Raw genomic sequence first — 22,627 nt, forward strand, 5'->3', positions numbered from 1 at the left:
ATACAATAAAAACATCTGAGACAAAAGCATCACGCATCCATCATCGTGTTCTGGCCAATCATTGGCTCGGCAGTAATGATCTCTGAGAGACAAAGAGAGAGGATGAATGTTTGATGAGGGAAGCAGAATTGGGCTCCTGGGAGGCAAAGGACTGTTGAACTCATGCGAGGGATTCCCTCCTTTACAGGTGGAGAGAGAGAGAGAGAGAGAGAGAGAGACAGGAGATGGATGGTGGAGAAGTGCAGTACAGTCATCTCTGAAAGATGGAGCGAGCAGGTTGTAAAACAGATGTATATACTGTTGAGGCTAGATTGTATGATAATCAGGAACTGAACGTAATGGTTCTTTTTCCCTTTACTGACTGTCTAAACCGCACATAAGCTCGTTTGTGTGACAGAAAATAGATGCAGTGATGCAGCGAGCCTCCGAACTGATTTTCCTCGTAATTGCAATAGATGCTACTCAGGAAATGTCTCGAAATTTCTGCGGCAGATATTCAAACTGGAAGCGCCTCCTCACTCTCTAATTGCTAATTGTACAAATGACCTTATCAGAAAAGGTTAGTGGTTGTGTTTCTGGAAGACATTTCATTGTTTTATGATGCACCTTCGAGGTTATCATTGATCCAGTCAGTCTTCCTCGCAGCGTTAATTCAATTATATATAAGAATGTCTTAGTGTCTTCACCCACTATAGAGCATGTATTTGTCTATAAAATATTTAAAAGCCCCGTTTTTGATACTTTGATACTAGCTTGTTACTGTAAGAATGAGTAATTATGAGGTTTAGCGAGAAAGACTATAAATAATAATAATAAAAATTCCAATACATTTGTGTCTTGTGAGTCATGTGTGAGGACTCTCGTGTGTTTCGATGTAGCTTTTATGCAACTAGTGGAGGCGTGCACAGGTTTTGCTTTTTTTTTTTACTTGCTCACAATAAGAAATGTTACCAGGCTTATCCTTTTAATTTCCTCAACAGATGCAATCAAATATCCAATTAGAAACTATAAGAGTTTAATTTGTCGTAAGTGCTTTCAGGATTTGAGCTCAATGCATTGTTTGGGCCAAGTAAGGTGTGTGTGTGTGTGTGTGTGTGTGTGTGTGTGTGTGTGTGTGTGTGTGTGTGTGTGTGTGTGTGTGTGTGTGTGTGTGTGTGTGTGTAAGCACTCCTGAGCCTTCTTTCCCATTAGCAGGCCATCTTTAGTCTCCCCCCACGCAGGACTATTCTCTTTGTCAGCTGGAAATCTGATTTTAGGGAAGCCTGACTCCCATTACCTTTGCTTCCTCCAAGTCATTCCACTGGGGATCTCCAACCTGCTCATGCAGGCTCAGGGCTGCATATACAGTAGATGACCTCCACTCTTCAACACTTGCTATTGCCTGGGGGGATATTACCATATTAATGCTGCACTCCACTCCTGGGGCAAATGATTGTCATGAAGAAAATCAGCTTGGATAGCATCTTTCTCAAACCCCACCCGTATCCCCCTTTTTCACTGCTGCCCACGTTGCCATCCTCTTTCTTTTTTTCTGCCCTCTCACATCTGCTATCTTTTCTTGTATTTTTTCAGCCCCCTCGTCCACTCCTCCCATTCCTTCACACAGTCTGGTTTGAAGTGTGTAAGGGGCTGGCAGGCTTTACGCTCTTGAATTAAAAAGGCCATCTGGTGAAGAGGGAAACAGGGATGGCTGTATAGGAGGAGAGAGGAAAAAATAACATGCACGGTTTTTCTTTGAAGTTAATGTGTAGACAGAATCTTGAGTGGGATATTACATCTAAAGTGTAAATATTGCTCTCAGCATCTGTCATTTATACATACTTACAGTATCTTGGAATATATCATATTCATTTAGTAATATAGTTTATGGATACAGTAAGCTCTCAAGAATTTCTGTGGGTTTGGGAACATTTGTAAAACAGTCACAGCTGGCGTGGCTCTGTCACCAGGTTCAAAAATCCAGCTAACAGCACCACTGAAACTAATTACTTGTTACACACTGTCCGTCACACACTAATATTTTGTTGGACCGCCTTCAGCTTTGATTACGGCACACATTCACTGTGGCATCGTTTTGATGAGCTTCTGCAATGTCCCAACATTTATTCCCATTCAAAGTTGCTTTAATTTTTCACCAAGATCTTTATTTATGATGGGAGAGTCGGACGTTGCACAAAGTCTTCTCCAGCACAACCCAAAGATTCTCAGTGGGGCTAAGGTTTGGACTCTGTGGTGGCCGATCCATGTGTGAAAATGATGTGTCATGCTCCCTGAACCACTCTTTCATAATTTGAGCTCGATGAATCCTGGCATTGTAACCTTGGAATATGCCCCTGTCTTTGGGCACATAACTTTGCTGAACCTGATCAACTGCAGCAACCCCAGATCATATCACTTCCCCCACAGCCTTGTACGGTAGGCACTGGGCATGATGGGTGCATCACTTCACCTACCTCTCTTCTTACCCTCTCTTAATTCTTAGCCTCACTAAAAAATATATATTAGACACACTGTTAGTTTACCTTTAGGACTGGGCACAGGGGTACCTTAAGAGCTCCCAAAGCACAGATAAATGGCTCAGATAATATGTAACCATAAAGTTGCCGTTCTGACACAGGACTAGTATAAAATATCTGTTCTAACTCGACCGAGTTAGCAAACAAGCACTTTCACCAAAATGTAATTTTACCCCCCCTAAAATGAACTATCTATCTATGAAACTATCAAAATATCGAAATGTATTGAAAGTATATACTATACTATACTCTAAGTTTTTTTCTTTTCCTTTCTTCTTCTTTTTTGCAGCTAGATAGGTAAACAGTTTCCCAAATAAGAGACAAGAGTTGCTTGTTTAATCGAAGTTGACAGCACAACAGTATGACACGTTTCCCACTCCAGTCAAATGACAAGGAAAGCGAACCACGATGGGCTAAAAACTAGCCTATTAGCTCGATGCTAATATATAATGAAATTACAGGGATGTTATACAGTAGTGAGCGCAAAGCAGCTCTAAGAATGAAATCCTAGAACTGCCTGTGTTGAACTATTCTTTAAGTATCTAAATCTAAACTTAAACATAAATGAAAATTGAGGAATATACTTTATTACACTGTAGCATATCGAGGAGAAGTGGAGAATAAGGAGTGCGTGTGCTAAAATAAAAGGTTGAATATTGGCATGTAGTGAATAAAGACCAGGAGAGACAGAGAATCCACAAGTGAGATGGAGGTCTCCTGCAGGAATGCAGGATTGAGAACAGCACCGACTATGTGTCAGCCACAAATCCTTTTGTCACCGTTCTCCCTTGGGACTGTGTTTAAGTGCTTTACCATCGTTTCTGCTGACATTTTTACTGCAGAAATCTATTCACAATAAACACAGTTAGTCAGCTTACAGCCCGGACTTATAGTTTACTTCACCATTTGGACATTTATGACAGCAGTGTTTCACACTCTGCAGAGCTACACAGCCAGAATACACACCGCAACCACGAAAATGTACTTGTTGTACACAGATGTGTTCCTTTGTTACTCTACGGTTGCCTTTGTATGTGAGAGATGTAGTAGTGACTTGCAATGGACTTTTCTCTTGTTGACAAACTGCAGAGGGAGCAAATGGAAACTCTGACATCCACACATATTTTGTGTGCAAGAAAAATGACATTTTAATTTTCACTGACAGTAGATCAAATATAATGCAACATCTTTATTTATTATTAAAAGACTGCAGTGGTTGTACTAGAACCATCTCTACAGCAGCAATCAACAACTCCTGGACGACTGAGAATACTGATAGATAGAAGATAAGATAGTCATGCAACATGGTTGCAGTCTGAAACAGAGATATTGCTTTATTTAGATGTATAAGAAGCTTGGCTGGAGTCTGATCAGTTTGGTCAGTTCAAAGTACAGACTTCCCAGTTCTCCCACAGGACCTAGCACCATGCATGGTCAGACTGGCCCACTTGTCACCTTCCCCATCTACTGGCAAGTTTCCATGGAAACAGGGAGAGAGAAAAAGCCAAGAGAAAGAGGCAAACAGAGAAAAACCCCAAAGCATGGGTCTGTAGTCTGATTCTTAAGAGCTTTATGCTATTTTAATAGGTAAGTCAGTATTTTCAAATGGAAACATGTGACTAATAGAATCCCTGTACTCTGTTTCTATAATCTCTCATCATTACAGTTAATTACTGCTTATCAGCCTACTTGACTTGTAGAGACAATGGATAAGAGACAGATCGTCGTGGCTCAATCATTTCCTGTGATAAACTTCTTCCACATTAAACACTCTGCTTAGTTAAGCCTCTGGGATTTGTGGTGACTGATGCCAGGACTAAACAATAGGCCTGCGTCTACTCTAATCTGTTGCATACATGAGCTGGATCAGCTGTAAATGCTCACAAGTGTCATATTAATTCAGGATGTGGCTCAGCACTGTATTGATGTCAGAAATGTGACAAATTTGAACTACAAGATTTTTAAAAAATTTATTATTTATTTATTACATGCTATAATTTACTTTATTCAGAAAAAGGCCTTTATAATATAAAATATCATACAATACAGAAAAGCCCCTGGGACATTTTGAGTTTTAAGTAATTTTTATGAAGACAAACATTTTAAATACATTAATTCCTTTTCACATTAAGAGCTATACTAGAAATTCATCACTGTCATGCATGTCCACTATACATAGTTTGGTTAGATTATATTCACACAGAAACTTTAAGTGTGGAAAAAAAGCAAAACTGCTTCTGTCCAAATATAACAGGTCTGTTTACGTTCACCTCGAAAGCTCAGGCAGACCCGTACAAACAAAAAAACGTGTGGAAATTACATGATTATGTGGGTTTTATGTGGGCCATACGTGGCACAGATGATGATGACCCTTCAACAACAGTGGATATAAGACTAACTGTTTTACCCTGCTTCCAGACTTTATGCCAAGCTGTTTAAGCTGAGCTAATTAATGGATGTCCCTGCTGTAGCTTCATATGAATCAGATGAAAACGAATAATCCTGTCATCTAATGGTCTGGAAGGAAGTGAAAAGGAAGTGTTACACACAATTTTAAGCTATTCCTTTTACATATTGTGAGCACTGCAGAAGAGATTTACTGCTCCCCAATGTAAAGGCTGCTGTCAGTTGTGTTTGCAGCAAATTGGTACCACAAACCTGCGTATGTTTATTATTTGTTTCTTCACACTCCAGGCAATCCATTTAAGCTGCTGACCCTAATGTCTGACCTTGCAGATTAACTGTATGTAAACATATACTGTAAATGCCTTCATACTTCAAGGACAATGCTCGACTCCAAAACTGAAGTTTAAGTGTTTTTCCAACACTGAAATAAACTGTCTTCTCAGCATGAGTCACATTTTTAGGTGCAAGAGAAATGCTCACATTATTATTATCATTTTAACTGAATCTGTTGGCAATAAAATTCATTTGTATGCTTGAAATAGATTTCAGTGCTCTAAATATTTGCATGTCAATTTTTCTATTGTGCAAATAGTATGTTTATCTATGACTGTAGATGAGTGGTTAATTATATTTGACAAATATAACCTTGGGGACATGATTTGTTAAGTCTGAATGCCTTTCGGTGTACAGGAGCATGTGCACATGTGATTTAAAATGAGTTGTACAATCATCTGCCTTAGAAGAGAAGTAACATGAGGTCAGAAAGACAATAAAAGGAGAGGAGAAAGAAGAGTTGAAAATGTAACACACACATTCAAAATGAAGTATAGTGCAAAGTAGCTACTGTCTGTGTGTTAATCTTGCAAACATGAGAAAACCTACTTCATCTTTTTCTTCTTATTATTAAGAAGTATTATAGTAGTAGTCCACTCAATTTGCTGATGAATGTTTATATTTTACTCTGTCTTGCTTGTCACATCTATCATCAATAAGAATCAAAGAATGCAAATATTGACTCACTTGTGCAGATGTTAAATATTTCCACAGGACAAGTCCGTTCCTGGTAGATGTGATGTGAGTGAGACAAAGGGATCATTGTATGCTGTGGCTCAAAGGCTGTGACTGAATTTCTTTCTGTTTGATCCGCAGGCTGTAATCAACAAAAATCTCTGAAGAAGAGAAGGACAAAGAGGATGGCGCTGATGCTGTAAATGGCCTTTGTCAGAATAAAAACAGTGGTGCTTTGAGATCTGGTGCTGCTGCACCTCACTGTTCTCCTCTTGAGTATCGCCGTCATAAAAAGCTGACAAGACACTGACTAGAAAGCACAGGCAGGACGGTGACCTTGTTTTGCCCAGGGATATGTCATTGGGGAAATCCCCTGTGGCGGGGGTGCGCCCTGTGCCCCGACCCGTCTGGCTGTCCCACCTCAGCCTGCTGTGCTTATGTGTATCTCTCTTTGCCCAGGCTCCCCAGGGTTTGCCTGTGGTAGGTTATAACACTGACTCCAAAAGGGAGATCACACTGGACGGAGATTTGATGATTGGTGGCCTGTTCCCCGTGCACCAGAAGGGTGAGGCAGCAGAGGACTGTGGGAAGATCAATGCTCAGAGAGGGATCCAGAGACTGGAGGCCATGCTGTTGGCACTAGATGAAATCAACAAGGATGACCGCATCTTGCCTGGGATCAGGCTGGGAGCGCATATATTGGATACTTGCTCTAAGGACACCTACGCTCTAGAGCAGTCTCTGGAGTTTGTTAGGGCCTCCCTCACCAAAGTGGATGACAGTGAGTACACGTGCCCAGATGGCTCCTATGCCATCCACGATGATGTCCCGTTGGCTATTTCTGGGGTCATAGGAGGCTCCTACAGTGATGTCTCCATTCAGGTAGGAACTAGAGAAAAGACACAAGTGATTGGATGTGCTTGTCATCTGTAATACAATAATGAAGTTTCAGCTTGCTGCTGAAAGTCAACGTTTTGATTGAAGATCATTAATTAATGCCATGAAGTGAGTTTATTGTCTCCCATTGCAATTACAAGGTGTACTGTAATTACTGCTGTTGTAAGAAAAAGACAGAGAGAGGAGAAAGGATGAGAATGAGTGTGATGGATGTTTATATACTCTAACTGTCCATTTAGACTTAAGTACCATGTGCAATTACCCCTTACAAGATGTTAACGCAGGGACTTAATGAGTATCGGTTCCACAAGGAAGATCTGTTTACCTGAATGCTCCGGTGCTTGCTTGATCTAATTTAGAAAATCTCTTTCCTGGTAATTCACACTTCAGCAGTGGTCCTGTCAGAGGCAGACATGCTACAGATGTTGTGCTCTGGACAGGCTGACAGGATGACTGGTGAAGGCATGATTACTTTCAGCAGCAGAGCCCCTTTTCAGCTCACTCCAGCTGATGATGTGATGAAAGCTCTGCTAATTTGGTCTCCAAATCGACAGCAGTAATGTGGCTGCCACATCAGTGTAATTTCATGTCATTGTAAGAGGAGATAGTGTATCACGTGAACTGAGATTTGTAAATATTCACAAATATACATGCCTTAAAGCACTAAGAGAGACTCATCATCATCCCCGCTCGCTCAGCCAGAGAACTGTGTCTGCTGTCTCGGCTGAGTACAGTTCAAGAGTATGGTTCACCTCACTTGAGACACACAGCCTTATGTTCCACATATCTGCTTGTCTGAAGAAAGGAACACCCTTGTGCCCATCCGGAAATAATTGGCTTCACATCATTAATAAACCATAGGTACTGTAGAAACCCCTGCTGGTAGCAGTCTGCTGTGGCATGCGTCCATGCTTTTTACTCATGATTTGTGGACAACAGTGGCCAGCACTAGATGTGTCAGTGCTGAGATGTAATAAATTAATTGGCTGAAGTAAATAGCTGCTTCATTGTCTACTGTCATGCAAATGATTTCTCATGTGGCCATGTGAAAACCCTATACACATTAAAGAGGAATTTAAAGAAGTGTGCTGAACATACATCGGTATATCTAATTTAATAATTAAAGTCAGTAAATGCAGCAATTAAAGGAATGTTCTCTGATCATACTGGTATTTAAAAACATCTTTGTTTGTAGATCCAATACAAATACACTGCCCTTCCGAAATATAAAAGATGCATTGATTACAGCACACATTCAATGTGGCATCATTTCGATAAGCTTCTGAAATGTCACAACATTTATTCCCAACAGAATTGCATTAATTTTTCACCAAGATCTCATCGTATTGATGATGGTCTGGACTCTGTGGTGGCCAGATGAGCCAGATGAATCCTGGCATTGTCATCTTGGAATATGTCTGTGACATCAGGGAAGAAAAACTCAATTGATGGAATAACCTGGTCATTCAGTATATTCAGGTAGTCAGCTGACCTCATTCTTTGGACACATAATGTTGCTGAGCCTAGACCTGACCAACTGCAGCAGCCCCAGATCATAGCACTGCCCCCACAGGCTTGTACAGTAGGCACTAGGAGTGATGGGTGCATAACTTCACCCTCCTCTCTTCTTACCCTGATGCTGCCATCACTCTGGAATAAGGTAAATCTGGACTCATCCGACCACATGACCTTCTTCCATTGGACAGTTCTTAACCCAGTTTTAGCCCAGCCAATAATTAAACTCTCTGCATCAGTTAGGGTTAAATAACTTATTGCCAGCTGAAAATCATCCATGAAGTAATTATCCAGTGGTAGGATCTTAACTATTTGCCTATTAAATCAAGTTTTTTTGGACGGGCAGTGTATATTGGGCTCCCTGCTGACAAAACACAATGCCAACCATGCAGTACAGTACAGTGATACATTACACAAGTAGAAAGCTCCTGGAAAATGATGTAAGAGTTGGATTCGGAACACCTATAAAAAGGGATTCCTGGTGAAAAGGACAGTTTGGAAATAACAGATTTGATAAACGAGCTGTAATTTTAGTGAAACCCTGCATCTGGGGCTCCTCAGAGAGTGCTCTTGTCTTGTGGTAATTTATGGGTGTACTATTACAAGCCTGAGGTCTGAGGTCTGCCCTAGCTTCTCAGTGAATCTTCCTCACCAATAGGACACCACAGGACACAATTCCCTTTCCCACCATGAATAACCCTCTGTTTTGTAATGCAGTTCACTTGTGAGGTGTAGCAGCAGACAACTAGTCATCTTTTTAAAATGACACGATCACATAATTATCTCATCTAAAAACATAACACTGGCTTTCCTTGCAACTTATATAATTACCCTGATGTTTTAAAGATATGCTGCGTGAGACGTGAACTTTGTTTACACACGCCGCTGTCTTATTATTTCCAGGGACAGTGTTATTACACGAAGAGATGCATTTGGGGCATGTTAATATGTGGCATTTCTCTGCTGCTTGTGGCTCTGCAGATTGTCTAGATAATGTTCCTGTCCTTTGTGGCTGCCTGGCTTGTGCATCGTCAATCAGCGTGAATGTGTGAAAGTAAACCATGGCCGCTCTTCTGTGTGAACGGCAGGCAGTTAAGTCAGATGTGTGTATTTCACCCTAACAGCAAGGCGCTTACAGGAAAACCAACAAAATTAGTTTAAAGACCTCAATCGCCATGGTGACATGGTGGAACATGGTGAACTGACAGGTGGTGAGAACGCTGAGTACTGTCTAAATCTGTCACAATGAAGGAGTGCGTTGCTGTGCTGCTGGTGTTGTGGTGCGACAATCACAGATATGGGGGCGTATCTGGCTGCAGGCCTAGCCATGCTGGCGTTACATTGGCACAGACTGAGTTAAGTGTGGAGGCGAAGTTCTATGACGCTCTTGCAGGCTAGGCCCTCTCTTTCCCATCTGTGGTTGCAGCCAGGCTGTCTGATGGTTTGGCAGAGGTGTGCATGCACACATAGGATTTGGAGGTATCGAACGGGAGATCACATTTCACAGTAACAGTGAGACAGTGACGGGCAGATATGATCAAGGAGAGAAAGAGATGGAGTGAGTCACATGGCGTCATATGGCATCAAACAATTTGCCAGTCAAAGCCCCTCTTAAAGAGTCGGAGGGAAGTCTGCAAAGCCATCTGGACAGTTTGAAGGGAGCTATTTGTAAAAATATTTACATAAGTCAAACATTTAGTCTTGACCATCTTCCCTGCACGTAATCTAAACAGCAGGTTATCAGTGCAAGGTGAGCAATGACCTATTCATGTGTGAAGAACTGGAGTAGCGACAAGATATGAGTTTTAGTAGTGTTACTGTGAACTAAAAAAAATATTATTATTACTTTGTAGTGTCCTAAAGATGGGGGTTAATCAGAATTGTATTATATTCGACAATTACACTCCAGGAACATCTAGCTTCTGGGCTGGCTTTTGATTAAAACAATATATGGAAGGGGCTTTTGTTACCCCGACAGCAGTCTGTGCTGCTAAATATGAGTCACTGGTATTAGAGAATCCCCAGGCAAAACATCATAGTCACCAGGGCGCATTAGAAGAACAACACCTCCAGAATGTCAAATACTCAAAGTTCACTGAAGAACTATTCTCAGGCATGAAACAGAGATAGAGGAAATTTCTGGAACCAATCTACAAACAATGAAGAATAACCTACTCTGATCTTTCAGAGATACACAAAAATGGCAGAAGCCTGACTCATTTGTTCCACAGTATTTGGATGATAGGTCTTATTGCTGCTTTGTATATTAATTGAAATATTTTAGCGCGCTGCCTGAGATGTGATCATTTTTACTGATTAGCGAGACAGGAGAAGACACGCTCACAAGGATGCATGCTGGAATTTAAAGATATAGATCCTGATATGAACGCGCTGTTTGACATTTTGCAGACTAAACTGTGAGCAGAATAATAAGGTAAATGTATGAGCTTTCACAGAACTTAAGACGCTCTCATTTTTACCACCCCCAAACACCACTATTTATAGAATATTCTTCATCTGCAGATAGAAATGTCTGGAGAATACATGAGTTATACAAGGAATTTCAACGCACATGACAGAATCCATGCTAGGAGTCATCTGAACCCCAATTTGATTTGTGATGTATGTGCATGTTTAATTGGTTTTCTGCTACATCTGCATGAGCAGGCCTAGGATGTAGCTATGACAGAACAAAACAGATTGCAATGCGATAATAATGAACGTGAATGGGAATGAGAACACATCAAAGCTGAGTTACTGATATTGTAAATGAATGGAGCAGCAGCCATAGCTTAACCTGGTGTGCGAATGGTGGACTCTAAGGACTTTGAAAGACTACCGCTGCTTAAAGACGGTTCCTCATATCCATCAGGATGAGGGAGCACAACTTGATCAAAAAACATCCCTCCTCTAGGTATCGAACATTTCATATTTCCACTCTGCTAAAGCTGTTGCCAGGCAACAAAATCATAAGGAAATAAACACAAAAAATGATCCAGTGCACTCTAATTAGATGCTATGTATGTGCTGTATGCGCATGCACGTCTGCTCCTCATGTATGTGTTTGAATGTGTGTTTCGGAGTGTGGCAGTGGGCTGTATATGTGTGATAATGAGTGGAGCTAAGGACTGCTGCTCTGGGAATACAGTGTTATTGCTGTAGAAGCACACTGAGACAGTCTTCTGGGAAGAGCAGATGGGTTTTTCATGTAGAAAAAATCATGACATCTCTACAAGGCCTGATATCTCCTGGACCAGGACACTCTCCCAGTGTCTTATTTCTGTGCTCCTGTATATCTCTAACTCCGCTATTTGACTATTGGCCCAACCAGGTCTGTTCTCACATTTCTTTGTTCTTATTTCTTTCTCTTCAATGCTTCTCTCATATCAAAATAATCCGTGACAGTACACTGTACATGTACTCTCCCCCCAATTATAGAATACTTAGCTAAATAGAAATATAAATGAGATATAATAATGGGTGAAGATTTTATAATGTATAAAAATGTTTCATGCTGTATCAAACAGAGTATTTTGACATTTCACAGGGGCTGTCTCAGATACCTTGCAGCGGTGTCTGGTGCCTTAGGGAGTATTTGTATGGAAACAGTATACAACGGCAGAAAAGAACAATCCCATTACTGTGTGTCTCTGTGTCAAGTGCAGCTATGTCATATACTGTACTCTCATTGCTTGAAAAGAAACCACTTCCACTGTAATCCGCCACGTTCCAGGCCACTTCATAATGTTTATCATTAAATAAAGTGCTGCCCGATGCAGGATGATACCGTGTGAGATTATGTCAACTATAGTGTACCCAGAATCCCAGGCCATTGAGAAATTGATTATGAATAATGAATTATTCAATTAATTAATATGATATAACTAATATAATTATTCAATATACCTTAATTGTAGTCTTATACAATCAGGTCTGATTTACATGTAAGCAACTGTTACTATTCAAGTTACTTGTGGATATTTTGAGAATCTGTAACAGTAGTATAAATTAGAAAAAAGAGAATGGCAGACTTTCTTCTTGGTACTGTAAACATTCAAAACATAGAAAAACCATACAAAAAAAGTTATGACCAAAATCTGTACTGTGTAACTGATACCAAACTTTACCTTACTGCATGAATAGAAGGAAGTCCAGTTGCCATGACTCAACTTCCAAGTGCATTAATAGATGTTACAGGTTGCTTTTGAACAGGATGAATACACGATACAAAGCTAATGTAGTAGTTTGTTCTTTCCTATTACACATGAAAAATGATGTTAATTCATTGTACAACACAGAGACAGCACGATACTGTGCTGTTATAATGAACGATTTGCCCAGGAGTTGTCTTACAACCTGCAGCTGCAAACAACACCCTTCAAGCACAAATTGCTGAACAAAAATTGTCTGCAGGATATAAACTTGCCATAGAAGCCCTTAATGCATTGCATGTTTTGACCTCTTTTGGCTCAGCAATTCTAATGAGAATTATTCCTCACGCTCTCCTTGTCTGCTCCTCTTGTCCTCTTATGCTCCAGGACTCCTGTGCTCCTTTGATTCCAGCACAGTTAAGCTTCTTGACTGAGAATGCTCATGCTGTTATAGGCAGTTGGCAGTGGGCTCGCTGGGTGAAGGTGCATCACTTCACTAAAAATAATTAGTTGTAAATCATCTTAAGTGGGGGAATAGAAAAACACGACTGCTTTCTTGCCCATTTATTGGGATCTCTACATCTGCCCTCCCTGTACTCATAATGTGTAGGTGTCAGGCATCAACATCTAGATAACTGCAATGGATTAGCAATAGACTGTGTCTGTTTCCTGTCCCTGCGACATGTCTGGCACTGTGCTTTAAAATGCTCATAAGCCACATGTAAGTGAATTACTAACTAGCATAAAGCTCCCATAAAAGCCTGCATTCACTACCACAAGCATTAGCCAAATTTCTGCAGCATGGTTGTGTAACATTGCTTTTATTTAGATTTTTTTTTACCTGTGTAGAGAAAATTATAACATTAATACAGCTATGCCAAGACAGATATAATGCATATATATCAAAGGTGAAATATTCCCTCTATTAAATAATCAATTACATATTGATCTACTGTACAGATAAAGAAATAAAATACTTTTTCAAAAATTATTCGACCAGATGATTGAGTATTCACTGTATGGCACCAGTAGATGGTGATTTATTGCTCTTCTCTTTTTCATTTGTATGAAGAAACTAAACTTTCATCTTCAGACGAGCTGCAGATGTTTTCAATAGCTTTGACTAAATTATTGAACCATTACTATCTCAGATGTTCACATGCATTTGTCAACAGTTTACAACACCATAGTTCATCAGCAAAAGAATAAACTTCACCCCAAACCTTTAGCTTACAGTGTGTTTCAAAAGCAAATTCTTCAGTCAATGGATATGTCAGTCCTGTCAAAATTAAACATTTCATCAGCACTGTGTAAGTCAAGGTTGTCAAAACAGGTTTTCAGAATTGTAGGTTATACTGTGTGCAGATTCATGTGTAAAAAAGCCATTTTACCATTACAAAATGAAATTACAATGCAGTAAAAAGTGAAAAGGTGTGAATAAGTGAAGTATCAATGCATGTTGAATGCGGCACAGTTGAAGTTGGACATATTTCGCATGCACTAATGTTTATGTGATGATGTGAACAGTGGTGTGAAGTAATTGTTATTTGTAGGAAAAGAACGAGAAAAGCTGTTATGTCGCAGAGAATAACAAAATATTGTGGAGAACCTTTTGAAAGTGGAGTCGAAGCTATGGAGAAAAGCTGTAATGTGCATCTGGGTCTTCTTAGAAAGACTGTGATGGTGCCCAGAGATGGTTTCGACCCTCAGATTAACAACTTTATGTAGTCTTTCTGGCCTGAATTCAAATCCCACGAGAACCTTATGTATCTTCCCTGCAGGAGTCCTCTTAGCCTTTCCGACTGCCTTTGTGTTAAGACGCACCAAGGGAAGCCAGAACGTGTCCTCACTACTCAAAGTGAACAAAAAAAGGCTATCACAGCATTAGTAGTTATTAACTTATTTATAACCTCTTAGTGTTCAGTCAGCAGCACCTAACTAACTAATCATCCTTAAGCATGTTCAAAAAGCTTTGAATTATCTATGCTTACAACAACGCTATTAGTGCATCTATGTTTTCTACTGAGGCCGGAATTTGAAACATTGTCGGATTATTAGGATGCCCTATTGTTCATGTATGGAGAGCACTGATGGAGCAGCAATATCCTAATGTTGTGAACTGAAGTTTTTTGATAGTTTTTTAATGCTTTGTAATGTGATTTATTTGTAGGATCATAAACAGTTCACACTGTTCTATCCAAGAATCAGATGGTCTTATGAGAAGAATTTAAAAATAATTATGATGGAAATACTATTCGATAGTTGTTTAGCTGTTTTAATAAAGAACTGAAGGATGCGAAAATGATTAATTAGTGCTTATGTGTCACTTGCCACTTTAGATCGTACTTTGATTTCTTCCTAAGGGATCAACCCAACAGCTGCCAGCTGTTATGCCACATGTTGAGAAGGGCTGTCAAAGCAGTTTAAGGAGAAAGACAATTTTACATAGCAAGGTGATTTTTTAACCTGTCTCTATCATCAGGCTCTCTCCAGCTGACCGAGCTTTCAGGGGAAGCCATTTGAACCTTTGAACTGATTTGACGTCACGTAGTTTAATTATCTAGATTTTAAAAACAGTCGTGTCAAATTAGCCCATTAGGACACCGGTGCTACTTTATGACATTGTTTGGTTGTTGGCAAAAATAAATCAAGTCCAGTTGCTCCTGATTGTGTTGTTGCATTCAATTTTTGTGTGAGATATTCTCTCATTAATTCCAATAAATCTAGCGGCCTGGAAATAACTGCCATTGGCTCATTTAACATTCATCTCTCTGATCCTGCTGAATAACAAAGATCCCATTATTAAAATCCTCAGAGGCACATCACACTAGAATTACTGTAATGTCTCAGTGTACCGCCCTGTTTTTCAGTGAGAATACATTCGAATCAATGATGCGTCTGTTGATCGCATTTTCTTATGTAATGGTGTATTTGGTTTGTGTCAGATATACTGTATATCGACTTCTAAGGTGTTTTTTAAAGTGGCGGCGGAATCCTTTATATGAGAATGTCTAATAATGTACAATATGTTTAATGTAGGGCTATACTTAACTGTAAAGGCATTTGGCAAAAGACTGAGCTATAGTAGAACTGTCTTATATAAAATGAATGTTTCACCTGTGAAATTATACTGTTCAGGATTATTAATGTGCAAACTCCGGTACAATATGACAATTTATGACTAATAAATTTAACTTAGAGTGGATGCATTTTACAGGAATTTTCTCTGTGACTTCCTTGGGAGTTACTTATTGGCATTCAAGATGTTGTGCAATGACAGTGCTGGTGTGAGAGCCAACATTAAAGTCAACCAGATTTAGGCTGGCACTGTTCTTGACTGATCAGACTGGCTCCCCTTAGGCTTCCACAGAAATGCCTGAAGCAAGAGCTAGTCAGCAGCTCCTTCAGCACACCATGTGTGGTGTCACGACACTGACAATTCCTATTACACAGAAAACGCAAAGTCTGAAGATTCTTTGATACTTTTACCCCTTTCCACTTCCCAGTACCTGCCCTCAACCTCTCTCTGTCTGCTTCTCTCCAAAGGAGACCAAGAACTTTCAGAAAATGTGTTCATTTTGTGGTACAGGAAATTCTATCCACTGTGACTAACACCTAAAATCACTGAGTCCTGAGTGTACATATTTTTTGCTTAGTTTTGTTGACAGCACTAGAATTCAGAAAAAGTAAGGCGGAAAAAAGGGCAATCCAGCTGTTAAATACACTGTCTCGCCACTCAGTCAGCAGGAGAATTAAGTTGTGAAAGGCCCAGCAGGGATCCAGAAATGAGAGTCTGAATGGGGTGAGACTAATTGCATCTGCAGGGGAAGAATACACTATGTAATGTACCCAATTTCATTGATTTATTCAATGATGAGCTATTACAACAATTCCCACAGTTTGCAGGTACATGTTTTCTGTGTGAGCTGTAACAAGTTCATTCCCAGTTTTACTTATATACAGTAGTTTGTGTATTTACTGTAATGAAGGCATGGTTTATTGATGTTGTGTGAAGACTCATTTGAAAAACTACCTTTATTGATGTGGTGCACTGTCCCTTTTTACCAGGTTGCGAACCTGCTGCGGCTCTTCCAGATCCCTCAGATCAGCTATGCTTCCACCAGTGCCAAGCTCAGCGATAAGACCCGCTACGACTACTTTGCCCGCACTGTGCCCCCCGACTTCTACCAGGCTAAGGCCATGGCAGAGATCCTGCGTTACTTCAACTGGACGTACGTATCCACAGTTGCATCAGAAGGGGACTACGGTGAGACCGGGATTGATGCCTTCCAGCAGGAGGCTCGTGCCCGCCAGATCTGCATTGCCACTTCAGCCAAGGTGAGCCGCTCCATGAGTCGCTGGAGTTACGAGAACGTGATCCGCTCCCTGCAGCAGAAGTCCAATGCCAAGGTGGTCATCCTGTTCACACGCAGCGAAGACGCCCGTGAGTTGCTGGTGGCAGCCAACCGCATGAACGTCACCTTCACCTGGGTGGCCAGTGATGGATGGGGCGCGCAGGAGAGTGTGGTGAGGGGAAGTGAGGCTGTTGCAGATGGAGCATTCACTATTGAACTGGCCTCTTATGAAATACCCCAGTTTAACGACTACTTCACGGCCTTGCACCCATACAACAACACTAGGAATCCCTGGTTCCGAGAGTTTTGGGAAAACCAGTTCCAGTGCAGCCTCCATGACCTGAGCTGTGGGAAGCACTCACTCCGTGAGGTCCCGTTTCAACCTGAATCTAAGATCATGTTTGTAGTGAATGCTGTCTATGCAATGGCTACAGCATTACATAACATGAGGCAGGCCTTATGCCCCAACTCCACCAAGGTGTGTGATGCCCTAAAACCTGGCAATGGCAGAAAGTTTTACAGGGACTACATTCTCAAGGTCAAATTTGACGGTGAGTGAAATCATGACTTATTTTGTGTTGAATTCTCATGATGTAAAATTTTAATCCCTCACCTGTATACATGTAAATGCCCATACTAGTCTCTGTTCAGTCAGGAGAGACACATAAAGGCAGATGTTCAGAAGCGTGTAAATGTATTTTACTGCCAAATTTTCAGAGGACTCTTTTGATAACATAGTCTCTGCCAATTAGACACAATCCTGGCTTTGTTAAATGACAGGGTATGTGTATAGGATTATACCCTGATGGGGTCTAGACAATGGTGGTGCTAGTGAATAGTGAAGGTTGAAGATGGGGATGGAGTAGATGTGAGTGAAGCAGGAGTCTGGTGAAGGACTCGAGTGAAGGTGATGGAGACATGATGGCTTTACATGTAGACGGAACAGGAGACTCGTGAGCATGGTGAAGGATCCAAGGAATGCTGATCTGATAAAACCGGGTTGTGAATGGGGTGGAGGAGGGTTGCATCGCACTGACACTAAAATGACAGCTGACAGTAGCAGAGAGAGGAACCTATTTAAGTTTGACAGCTATGAGATGATTGACCCGCAGAGACTGTGGCAGAAACGGTCTAACAGAAGTGAAGCGCCTACAGTCAGCTGATACAGTTTAAAGAGGAAAGGGAAAGAGAGACAGGCAAGACAGGGTGAAAGAGAGAGAGAGTGAACATGGCATTGTGTCTTCCTGATTGAACCTTTGCTGTGCTTCATTATCATTTAATCTCCCAAAGTGCACTCTGCATGTACTGTATGCTGCCAAACTGGGTTATATCAATTTTTATCACTGTACCAATTCACATAAAATGTGAAAGTAGTGGATATAAGTCTACATGTTTATACACTGCAGTTGCTGATGAAACTGTTTCCACACCCTCATGCTTGGAGTTTCCTTGTTTTCAAGAATCTTGACTTACGTGCGAAGGTTCTTCCGTTTGAACTCTGCGTATACACTGAGCCATCACTTCTTCTCTTCATGCAGAGAGAATATGTGTTTCCTGCTAGTCTGCACAAACCAGCTGCACAGAACATAAAACAGCATTTGCATCTACACATCACAAATAATAGATAAGTCTGTCCACCTTAGTGAATTATCCGTGTTGTCTTATCCTTCAATGTACAGAAATACTATACCATTTGATATAATAGACATATATATTGAAGTTCTTATACAATGACATCCTTTTTAGATACCATTACTTATTACACTCCCCTTCTTCTTTTTCACCCTTAGCACCCTTTCGTCCACCAGACACAGAGAATGTAGTTCGCTTTGATGCCTTTGGAGACAGCCTCGGACGTTACAACATTTTCCACTATCACAAAGAGGATGGACGCTATGTCTACCGTAATGTTGGCTACTGGGCTCAGGGCCTTACCCTGAACACTAGTCTAATCCCCTGGGCTGGCCAGGTTGCCCCCACATCCCAGTGTAGTGACCCCTGCAAGAAGAATGAGGTGAAGAGTATGCAGCCTGGAGATGTGTGCTGCTGGATCTGTATCCCCTGTCAGTCTTACCAGTACTTGCAGGATGAGTTCACCTGTGCTGACTGCAGCTTTGGACAGTGGCCCCTCGCCAACCTTACAGGCTGTTATGACCTGCCTGAGGAGTACATCCGCTGGGAAGATGCCTGGGCCATAGGACCTGTCACCATTTCCTGTCTAGGGATAATGTCTACTCTCTTCGTCATCGGCCTCTTCCTTAAACACAACGAGACACCAGTGGTGAAAGCCAGTGGACGTGAGCTCTCCTACATCCTTCTGCTGGGAGTGCTGATGTGTTATAGCATGACCTTCATCTACATTGCCAAACCTTCCACAGCAGTGTGTACACTGCGTCGGCTAGGCTTAGGCACCTCTTTTGCTGTGTGCTACTCAGCCCTCTTAACCAAGACCAATCGCATCGCTCGGATCTTCAGTGGGGTGAAAGACGGAGCCCAGCGTCCTCGGTTTATCAGTCCAGCCTCCCAGGTTGCCATCTGTGGTGCTCTGATCTCCTGTCAGCTGGTAGTTGTGGTGGTCTGGATGCTGGTGGAGGCGCCTGGGGTGAGAAAGGAAGTGAGCCCAGAGAGAAGAGATGTGGTCACTCTTAAGTGTAACAGCAAGGACTCCAGCATGCTGTTGTCACTCACCTACAACTGCGTCCTCATTATTCTCTGCACGGTCTACGCCTTCAAGACCCGCAAATGTCCAGAAAACTTCAACGAGGCCAAGTTCATTGGGTTCACAATGTACACCACCTGCATCATCTGGCTGGCTTTCCAGCCCATTTTCTACGTTACTGCCAGTGACTACAGGGTAAGTTAATTTGGGTTATACCTGATTCATGAGTACACATCACCTCACGTTTGGAAATGACACGTGCTGTGGTAGTGATTCATATGAAATTATTTGTTCAGATGGCTTTAGGTTCTCAGTCTGGGCAGAATACGTTGTTGCACATAATGACTTCTTCTGGGGTTGAATTTGGATATTATATGCATGAAATCACAAACTAATGCCAGTTAGTATTGATTCAGCAGTCAGCTGTGTCTGTGTTGCCGGTGGCTCTTTGGAATATACGTATATTCTTTTATTACTGCCTTTCTGTAATTCCTCATAATTAGCTGCATTCTCAAGATTATCATATGTTATGCAAAATAGCTTTGACTTAGCTATAATGAACTGTGACTGCCTTATTTATTTAAATATGAATGAAATGAAACTACATTTTAATATATTGGATTTCAAATCTGCTCTTCCAAAAATCCCAGTTAAAGAACACAAATACACTGCCGGTCCCGAAAAAAGCCACAACCTGGATTTAATTAAGCAAATAGGTAAAAGGTAAAATTACTGAATGGATGATTCTTTTGCATCTGGCAACAAGTTATTTAACCTTAACTGATGCAGTGAATAGCCTGTTATTACTTAAACAACTACATCAGAAAAGATGGTTGTCGTGGAAAAGATGTTACTCTGTTTCAGAAGAGTCAAATTATTGGAATGAATCAACCAAAGAAAACATCTTAGGAGATTGATGAAACTACTAAAACTGGGTTAAGATGATGAGTCCAGATTTATTCCAGAGTGATGGGAGCACCAGGGTAAAATGAGAGGAGGGTGAAGTGATGCACCTATCACGCCTAGTGCCTAATGTACAAGCCTGTGGGGGCAGTGCTATGATCTGGGGTTGCTGCAGTTGGTCTGGTCTAGGTTCAGCATAATGTGCCCAAAAGAATGAGGTCAGCTGACTACCTGAATATACTGAATGACCATCAATGGATTTTTTTCTTCCCTGATGGTACGGGCATATTCCAAGATGACAATGTCCGAATTCATGTGGCTCAAATTATGAAAGAGTGGTTCAGGGAGTATGACACATCATTTTCACACATGGATTGGCCACCACAGAGTGCAGACCTTGAGAATCTTTGGTATCTGCTGGAGAAGACTTTGCGCAGCGGTTCGACTCATCAACCATCATCAGTACAAGATCTTGGCGAAACATTTATGCAACTCTGGATGAGAATAAATGTTGTGACATTGCAGAAGCTTTTTAAAATGATGCCACAGTGAATGTGTGCCGTAATCAATGCTACAGGCGGTCCAACGAAATATTAGAGTGTGTGACTTTTCTTTGGATGGGAAGTGTATATGGGACGCTGATGGTCATCTGTAGACACAAAAAACTAAATATATACAGAACTGAACAGAACATCAGAGTAAAAGGTTGACCTGAGTCATGTTTTTTTCTGTCTGGGATCTAAACAGCGTGCAGGGAAACAGAAGGGAGAAATAGACAGAGGAATCCCCTGACACAGGGGTCTCTGCAGAAACATGGAAAAGGCAGGCAAGACCATGAGGGCTGAAAGGGAACTGAACGTCCCTGTGTGTCCCTGTGTGTAGCTGTGTGGAATGGAGTGTGAAAGACTGGGATGTTGAGTCCCAGCTGTGCACTCTGTCCTGGGACTACAGTGTGGCTCAGAGGAACCCTTCCTCCAGGCCCTCCAGCCAACATGAACAATTCACAGCCAGAGCGCACTCATCAGCTAGATATAAAACTCCCCTTTAAATGATTACAGAATTACTGAAGCAACCGAGTTGGCACAGTGGCTCTAGTTTTTCACAAGCAGAGACACATTACTACTGTTCTCGTAGTTTTACACCACTTCTTGAATTGTATTCACAGCCTGATGCAAATCTACAACTGAATAACAAATACAAATTTGACTGTGGTGTATCATGAAATGTTAAAACGAACTAAATACAGTCTACTGAGCCATGAATAACGCATTTGATTATCACATGAAATATTGACGATGTTCTCCACACCCTGAGGGACCAGGCTCTCCTCATAAGCCAGTGCTGGTCATCTCATCTCAGCAGTAAACACAACTGATTAAACAGCCCCTGCAGTCAAAAGTCACACCACTTGTATGAAAACACTTTTTTTCCTTTGAGGAAATACAGGAATAAAACCCTGCAATGCAGTTTTAGTGGAAGAAATATGATTCAAGAATGACTCTCTCTAGATCACCTAATGAAGCCATTGGGCATTGTTATAGTAGGAATTTTGATATTGTTATTTAAAGTAATGCTTATTAAACTAACTCCAATATGATTTTGGTAATATATGAGCTATTCTCAAATCACACACTGCACATTATGGATTAATACAGTGATTGGCTTTGTCAAATTAAGGTCTATGTCCTTCTAGTTAGACCGATTCTTCCAATAAAGCATTTCAATGAACAATAGAAGCCCAATAAAAATAGGAATCTCATCTCCTCTGTGAGGTTCTCTGGGAGAACAAAGCTACCTGAACACAGCACAGCAGACATTATTTATACCTGAAGCAGCAGTGCTGTATTCATGAAATGAAATATCTTCAAAGGCCAAACAAAGTAAAAACAACAGTGAACAGAGACAAGCAGAAATCGTAGTAGCCATGCTCTACATCCTGTTCTCCGCCCTGGGGCAGAAGACATCTGGAAAAATATCACTACAAAGGCAGATTCCTTGTCCTCTGCTCTTCCAAAGCAACATCTTGTGAATTATTAAAACCTCTTATGCAGTACTGTCCGAGGTTGTATTGTAAGGTATTTCTGAATTAAGTAGTGGACATTTAGCCTCTGCACACTTTTGGTATTGGTCAGTTAATATCTATAAATTCTCACTCTGTATGTCTCAATATGTTACCCTGATGCAGTTCAGATACAGTAAAAAAGGCAATGGCAGGTC

The 22,627-nt window shown here is 41.1% G+C and overlaps 1 protein-coding gene across 1 annotated transcript in view; it reads left to right on the forward strand.

The window, feature by feature from the left end:
• The window catches only part of grm2a (glutamate receptor, metabotropic 2a), a 28,290-nt gene that overhangs the window by 3,514 nt on the left and 2,149 nt on the right, over positions 1 to 22,627 (forward strand). The window contains exons 2-4 of the mRNA XM_026346856.1: positions 6,072 to 6,812; positions 16,562 to 17,399; positions 18,639 to 19,702. Coding sequence (XP_026202641.1) covers positions 6,285 to 6,812; positions 16,562 to 17,399; positions 18,639 to 19,702 — 2,430 coding nt within the window. The 5' untranslated portion in view covers positions 6,072 to 6,284. The remainder of the gene's footprint in view (positions 1 to 6,071; positions 6,813 to 16,561; positions 17,400 to 18,638; positions 19,703 to 22,627) is intronic.

This window comes from Anabas testudineus, chromosome 5, assembly GCF_900324465.2.
Source record: "Anabas testudineus chromosome 5, fAnaTes1.2, whole genome shotgun sequence".
Lineage (NCBI taxonomy): Eukaryota > Metazoa > Chordata > Actinopteri > Anabantiformes > Anabantidae > Anabas > Anabas testudineus.